The sequence below is a fragment of the Crocuta crocuta genome, unplaced genomic scaffold (genome assembly GCF_008692635.1).
Source record: "Crocuta crocuta isolate KB4526 unplaced genomic scaffold, BGI_CrCroc_1.0 scaffold1070, whole genome shotgun sequence".
Taxonomy (NCBI): domain Eukaryota; kingdom Metazoa; phylum Chordata; class Mammalia; order Carnivora; family Hyaenidae; genus Crocuta; species Crocuta crocuta.
Window position 1 is genome coordinate 170,546 of NW_027531291.1, and position 7,949 is coordinate 178,494.

Sequence of the window (7,949 nt, forward strand, 5' to 3'; positions counted from 1 at the left end):
CGTTACTTTTTAGGAGCTGTTGTGATCTCTTGAGGTGTATTTACATTCTTAATTATTTCTAAGGTGCAGCATTTCATCGTTTTGTCTTGTTACATTTAGCCTAGCCATAAATGAATAAAGCTCTTGACCCTCCTTTTCTTTGTGATGATTAAACGTTATTAGTTTGAGGCTAGACTATAACAACCTTGTAGGCTCTTGGCCACCTTATTTCATGAGTTGTATTTTTTTTTTTTAATGTTTTTTCTTTATTTCTGAGAGAGACCATATAAGCAGGGGAGGGTCAGAGAGAGAGGGAGACACAGAATCTGAAACAGGCTCCAGGCTCTGAGGTAGCTGTCAGCACAGAGCCCGATGCAGGGCTCAAACCCACGAACCGTGAGATCATGACCCGAGCCGAAGTCAGACACTTAACCGACTGAGCCACCTAGGCACCCCAATGAGTTGTATTTTGAAATTGACTTCTCTTTTTATTTTTTTGTAATATGTATTTCTCCAAATTTTATAGTCTTGTTTGCATTTGGTGATTGTTACTTAAGTACATAGGGAACATAAACATGAATTTGCCAGTTTCCAGATGGTGCTTGAGTTATTTTACAGTGAACGACAGTGGCACTTGAAAATATGCTGTCTTTTCCCCTCTCCCATATATAGGAGCTGGTACATACACTACCTCTTCTTTGAGTACAAAATCTACAACCACATCAGACCCTCCTAATATTTGTAAGGTGAAACCCCAGCAATTACAGACAAGCAGCCTACCTTCTGCAAGTCATTTTTCACAATTAAGCTGCATGCCTTCACTTATTGCCCAGCAACAACAGAGTCCACAAGTCTATGTTTCTCAGTCTGCAGCAGGTAAGAGTTTTGGGATTGGGTATAGGGGATTTAGAAAATGAAGACTTTTTAAAAATGCTGATATTTTCTCTTTTTCAAATTTAAGTGTTTTTTTTTTTTTTTAAGTTTATTTTGAGAGAGAGAATGGTGGGCAGGGTAGGAAGGGACAGAGAGAGAGTAGAATCCCAAGTGGGATTCTCACAAAACATGAGATCATGACCTGAGCTGAAATCAAGAGTTGGACTCTTAACCACTCAGCCACCAAGGCACCCCTCAAGTTTAAATATTTTTTGTCCACTTTGCAAATTTGTTTCCTCATGTAATTCAATGTTATCTCTCCTTGGTAAGTATTCTGGGGCCCCTAGCAGTTTCTTTATATATATGTTACATATATATTAGACAGATTTAGTGTCTAATAATTTGCAAAATAACTTACGCATTTGATGTTATTCCAGTCAGGTCATACATGTTTGTTATCTGAAACTTGACAAATTGATAATAAAATTCATGGGGAAGAGTAAACCTAAGATTAGCAAAAGAGAAAAAAAATAAATGAACACTGAGGCTATTTCTTGCCTTTCTATGCAAAGAAAGGTGTTTTCTGGGGGGAAAATATAAAGACTGATTTCTATAAGGGTCACAGGTATTATTAATAGTTTCTTAATTCATTGCTTGAGAGTGTAGAAACTGAACCTAATCCTGGAAAAGTATCTCAGAATATTGTATACGTACATTTATACGTACATTTAAATGTAATAAAAGTTTTCATACTTAAGAATCTTACATAAATTTCTCTATTAATCAGAAATATATGAGAGTTTTTATTCATTTCAATATTGTTTATAATTGTGACAAATTAAAAACAATATGGGAACTTCTCTAGAACATATTATTACATAAAAACAGCAAATCACAAAATAGTTTCTATAATACATAGAAATCTGCTAAGAATCTATACCAAATTCTTACAGTTATTAAACATTACTTCCTTTCAACTATTTTATTAAAGTCCTTAATTAGGTATAAAATGAGTAGGTTTGCTGGTAAGCAGGTAGGTTCATTTTCACTTTTAGTAGATCATGTCAAATTTTACTGGTTTATACACCATTGACAGTATTAGAGTATCTGTTTTTCCATACCTTCACAGGTACAGTTGACCCCTAGAACAGTGTGAGGGTGAGGGATGCTGACGCCCCACACAGTCAGAAATCCACACATAACTTTGGACTCCCCCAAATTTAACTAAAAGGAGCCTGCTGTTGATTAGAGCTTACTGATAACATAAACAGTGCATTAACACATGTTTTGGATGTTTATATGTATCACGTACTGTATTCTTAAAGTAGAGAAAAAGTATTACCAAGAAAATCATAAGGAGAGGAAAATACAGTACTGTATGGAATTATTCGAAAAAAATCTGCATGGTTCAAACAAATGTTTTTCAAGGGTCCACTGTATAGAGGTTTGTTGTTTTAATTTGCATATGCCTGTCTGCCAGAAGTTTTGCCTCTTTCCACATTTCCAGGTCTTCCTTGGCTGTAATAATTTTCAGAAGACTCATTTAATTTGAAATCTGCTTCAAAATTTGGTTTTTAGTTAACTGTTTGGAAAATTCTGACATTCACTTACTACTGCTTGTTTTTCCTGGTGGTCTATAGCTCAAATCCCTGCTTTCTATATGGACACGAGTCATTTATTCAACACCCAGCATGCACGGTTAGCCCCACCATCCTTGGCGCAGCAACAAGGATTTCAGCCAGGCCTTTCTCAGGTAAGGGCCACAGGCATCTCATCCTGTGCCTTGTGGCCGCTAATGAAGTAATCGGTGCTCTGGGCTACAGATAATAGGCTCTATTGACAGTCCACCATTACCTTGCTATGTACTGGCCAAAATTTTCACACTTTCCCCAAATTTGCCAAAGCTTAGTGATTAACTGTAGAATAAGTAATGTATTAAAAGGAACATTTAAATGTTTATATTTAGTTTTGTTTGAGAAGGGAGCTGATATGCTTGGCATTGTCTTGTATTCTTTTCATATCCCAAATGTTTATTTTCCCAAGTGTTGTAACTTGTGCATATGGGGCTCACGTATTGTTTTCCATTGCATTGCAGCCAGCCTCAGTTCAGCAGATCCCCATCCCGATTTACGCACCGCTGCAAGGGCAGCACCAGGCCCAGCTGAGCCTCGGGGCTGGACCTGCTGTTTCCCAGACTCAGGAGCTGTTCACTTCCTCACTTCAGCCGTACAGGTGCATGTCTTTGGAACTGCTATGCGTCATGCTGTATCCCTGCTGCTCCTTCCTTCCCCCTCCCTGAAGTTAGGATGGCCCTGTTATAAAATTATGTTAAATGATTTTATGGCATGACACTCAGCCTCTGGTAATTTTAGGCAAGACTTTATTGAACAAAGTCAGACCTCACACCTTCCTGAAGACGAAGGTAACAACAATCCCAGAACAATTAGAAATCTCAGAAAATAGCTACTAACAGACCTAAAATGATTCTGTGCCATCGCGCTGCAACAACTAGAAACCCAAGCCTGCTGTGGGGTGTGAGCTGACACCTGGCAGGTGACTAGACTGTGTAAGGGGGCAGGCTTCGGGATGGAATGTAATAAAAGAGAGAGGAGTAGATTAGTATCAAAGAACAGAAGCAGTGGTGATAATGGAGACAAATGTAGAAGAAACTGGCCTTTTGATTAAGGAAACCTCCTTTTAATTTGTACTAGCTGCTTGAAACATTGAAAAGTTTGCATCTACTTTCTAGCTGTGCAAAGAGTTCAGTGATGAGTGATGTCTTCTGTATCTGTGGAAGGTGGAGTAGCAGTGTACTGACGTTGTGTTTGTAGTCCTCATTTTAACACCTATCCTGGAAGATAGATGTTCTTCTTAAGACCAGGGCTGTTCAGTAGAAATATGTAAGCTGTGTATGTCAATGTGGCTCATGACAGCTGTATTGGAAGGCACAGCTTTAGACTTTGAAAGCACTTGTTTGTATCCCTATGTCATTCTGCTACTTCTTGCTCTCAACCTAATCAGCAGTGTTTATTAATATGGAATCCCTGAATTAACTTCTGCCAAGACAAAGCCTTTTATAACAGCTTGCTTATGTTTTTCCCGTTTTATATGTGAAACATAGACTTTTTTTTTTTTTTTAATTGTTTATTTTTGAGAGAAAGACAGTGTAAACAGGGGAGGGACAGAGTCAGAGAGGGAAACACAGAATCCAGAGCAGGCTCCAGGCTCTGAGCTATCAGCACAGAGCCTGACACAGGGCTTAAACTCACAAACCATGAGATCATGCATGACCTGAGCCAAAGTCGGACATTTAACCAGCTGAGCCACCCAGGCGCCCTGAAACATAGACCTTCTAAAGATTGGTTGTGACTCCAGGCTAGCATTCCTGCCTCATGGCTTTTGTTTCTGCCACACATGTCAATTTTATAAAATATAATATTATTCATGGATAATACTGTCTTTAATCTACTACTTTGATCTAGTTGCTTACTCTTTATCTTAGTATTTTTAAAAATACAGTTAAAAGGCCCCCATCCCAGAAGTAAGAGGGTAATCTCAAGCTAGATTTCAGCATTGTTTTTTTAAACCATTCAAATAGGCAGTACAGTATTGTTAACTATAGTTACCATGCTGTACATTACATCCTCATGACTTATTTTTATAAAATTCTTTTTTTCTTAATGTTTGTTTATTTTTGAGAGAGAGAGAGAGAAAGAGAACAAGCAGGGGAGAGGCAGACAGAGAGGGGGAGACACAGAACTGGAAGCAGGCTCCAGGTTCTGAGACATCAACACATAGCCCAATGCAGGGGTTGAACTCACAAACCACAAGACCTGAGCTGAAGTGGGATGCCTGAACAACTGAGCCACCTAGACTTACCCCTCCCCCCGCCATAACTTACTTTATAAGTAGCAGTTTGCACCCTTTGGCCATAATACTGTGTTGGGTATTTTAAAGTTGCTGAGGGGCAGCTCATTTGGGTGCTGAGTGTCCTGGGTGACTCAGTTGGTTAAGCGTCACACTTCGGCTCAGGTCATGATCACATGGTTTATGAGTTCAAGCCCCGCATCGGGTTCTGTACTGTCAGCTCAGAGCCAAGAGCCTGCCTCAGATTCTTTGTCCTTCTCTCTCTGCCCCTTCCTCACTTGCACTGTCTCTCTCTCTCTCTCCCTCAAAAAAAAAAAAAAGAAATATAAACATTTCTTAAAAATTAAAAAAATAAAGTTGAGAGGGTTGCCTGAGTGGCTCAGTTGGTTAAGTGTCTGAGTCTTGATTTCAGCCCAGGTCTTGACCTCATGGTTTGTGGGATTAAGCCCCAAGTTGGGCTCTGTGCCGAGTGCAAAGCCTTCTTGGGATTCTCTCTCCCTCTGTCTCTCTGCCCTTCCCTTGCTCGTGCACACACATGTTCTCAAGCATTGAAAAATAAAGCTGCTGGGACTGTAGATCTGGAAAGTTCTTATCAGAAGAAAGAAGTTTTTGTAACTACATATATGTATGGTGACAGATGTTAACTAGACTTACTGTAGTGATCATTTCATGATCCATACAAATACTGAATCATAAGGTATACACCTGAAACTAATACAGTGTTACATGTCCATTTTACCTCAGTAAAAATAAAACCAAAACTTTGTTGGTAATCCTGAATAACTATTCTGCTTCATCCCATAGAAGTCTTGAGATCTCTTACAAGAAACATATATATAAGGGGAAGTAGGGAAATATAAATCATAAAAGTCCACTATTAGTGCTGTAAATTTGAATAGAGTATCCATACCAAAGAGAAAATCAGATCTGCTTCTGAGCTTGCTAGTGAACACATGGAAAGAGAATCCTTCTCATTGTTCAGGAGAAAATCTTACTGGTTTCTCAGGTAAAGCAAGCCTTTTCCTAGAACTTTCTTGTGTACGGGACTCTAAATGGCATAGGTGCTTAAGACACTATCTGCATTCTCTCTCTTTTCTTAATTGTGCTACTTAAGAGTGTTTGGTCATTTGGGATACCCATTCTTAAGACCCCCAGATTCCAAAATAGAATTCACTTACTAACCCAAGTCTTCTCTCTTCAATACCTATGTAGATCTCAGCCAGCTTTTATGCAGAGCAGTCTGTCACAACCATCTGTGGTCCTTTCTGGTACTGCCATCCACAACTTTCCAGCTGTGCAACACCAGGAACTGGCAAAGGCACAGTCAGGTCTTGCCTTTCAGCAAACCTCAAATACACAACCTATTCCTATCTTGTATGAGCATCAGCTGGGTCAGGCTTCAGGACTAGGAGGTTCCCAGCTGATTGATACACATCTTCTCCAGGTAAGCCCAGCTACACTCTTACACTGTCATTGTGTTTCTGTGTAGCAGATTATTTAAGCAAACTGTTTTTAAAGAAAAAATTTTAAAAGACTTAAGGGGGAAAAAAAGATCGTTTTACCTAATACAAAAATTGTTAGAAATGGCTTTGAAGCACTTGATGTCTGAATTGGAAATTTTTCAATCTTACTGCTGTCTTCCTACAAAATTTCTTCTAGGCTAGAGCAAATCTTACTCAGGCTTCAAATCTTTATTCTGGACAAGTACAACAGCCTGGCCAGACAAATTTTTATAACACTGCCCAGTCACCCAGTGCTCTCCAGCAGGTAAACTATGGCATGGTAAATTTCCTCAATTTTCTTCATTATTTTATTACTTTTACTGCTTTTGTTGTTGCTTGGCAGTTTTTAAATAGAACCAAGGTGGGGAGACAGTCCAGTGGTTTTCAGACTTTTCTCTGAGGTTTCCTAGAATTCCATGGGGTCTGCTGGACGTGGACCACAATCAGTCCCACAGCATCCCTCTCCACAGCCCCATGAAAGTCAGTTCCGCTGTTTCCCTTTTTGTTTTAAACGAGTTTCCATGTAATCATTTATTTTAAAAAGGATTCCTTGAATATAAAAGTCTGAAAACCATTATTCAGGATATACAGTTACGTATAATTGTGAGAGGTGCTTTAACCATTTATGCTAGAGACGAAAGAAGACTCTAAAGATGTCATACTGAGAGCAGTGTGGCAGAGTATGACAGTGTAGATGACAGACATGTCCTGTCTCTTAGCAATGTCATATTAATCTACACTTAATCTTTAAAAGTTCATGGAGGACTAAAGGAGAGAGGCAGACCATTAGTCATTTTCATATAACTAATTTTGGTAGCTTTTTGAAGGGTGGAAGTGTATAAATATATTTATGACCTTATTTGACATTGAAATTAAATACTGTTTGTATGAAAACTGAAAGATTATTTTTCTTGTCAAAGCTAATTTTGTCCAGACCTGAAAACAATATAGAAATGTCCATTTGGAAAGTGGTAACAACACTAATTTCTTGGGTTGTATCCCATGATTTTATTGTATTATGTGATTGCGAAACATGTACCATGGATTAATTCAAAGATAGTCATAATGATTTTGGTTATATTGTCTGCAGTACTAATCTGTTTTATTGTTGCACCTTTAGTAAAAGAATGGAGATAGTCACTAAGCAAAAGATTATATGTGAAAATACATGAACAGATTGTTGTATTCTGTTTGAAATGTTACCCAGAAGTTTATGAAGGGATACATATGTAGTTATTGGGATGTGCATACAGTAGGTATAAGTAAATTGCTGCAGTTATTGTTGGCTTATTTTCTAGGTTACAGTACCTTTACCAGCATCTCAGCTTTCATTGCCTAATTTTGGATCTACGGGGCAACCTTTAATTGCTCTGCCTCAGACTCTTCAGCCCCCATTACAGCATACCACCCCACAGGCCCAGGCCCAGAGCCTGAGTCGTCCTGCACAAGTAAGCCAGCCTTTTAGAGGATTAATCCCTGCTGGAACACAGCATAGCATGATCGCAACCACAGGAAAAGTAAGTGAAGAGAAATTGACACTGTTTCTTTGAGAATTTAAGGCCACGTGTTTAGATATATGCATCTGTATAGTTTATAAAAATAAAATGCATCAATTCTTTTTTTAAATCTTTTATTGTTTATTTTTGAGAGAAAGAGGCAGAGCACGAGTCGGGGAGGGGCAGAGAGAGAGGGAGACATAGAATCTGATACAGGCTTCCAGGAAGTCTC

General features: G+C 38.7%; 1 protein-coding gene across 13 annotated transcripts in view; it reads left to right on the forward strand.

The window, feature by feature from the left end:
• The window catches only part of PRRC2C (proline rich coiled-coil 2C), a 95,848-nt gene that overhangs the window by 81,189 nt on the left and 6,710 nt on the right, over nucleotides 1-7,949 (forward strand). For 9 of the 13 annotated variants that reach the window (XM_077771510.1, XM_077771504.1, XM_077771498.1 and 6 more), the window contains 6 exons: nucleotides 652-855; nucleotides 2,493-2,605; nucleotides 2,948-3,084; nucleotides 5,932-6,163; nucleotides 6,379-6,501; nucleotides 7,520-7,738. In XM_077771510.1, coding sequence (XP_077627636.1) covers nucleotides 652-855; nucleotides 2,493-2,605; nucleotides 2,948-3,084; nucleotides 5,932-6,163; nucleotides 6,379-6,501; nucleotides 7,520-7,738 — 1,028 coding nt within the window. The remainder of the gene's footprint in view (nucleotides 1-651; nucleotides 856-2,492; nucleotides 2,606-2,947; nucleotides 3,085-5,931; nucleotides 6,164-6,378; nucleotides 6,502-7,519; nucleotides 7,739-7,949) is intronic. The other 4 variants (XM_077771500.1, XM_077771502.1, XM_077771507.1 and 1 more) reach the window with 1 other exon arrangement.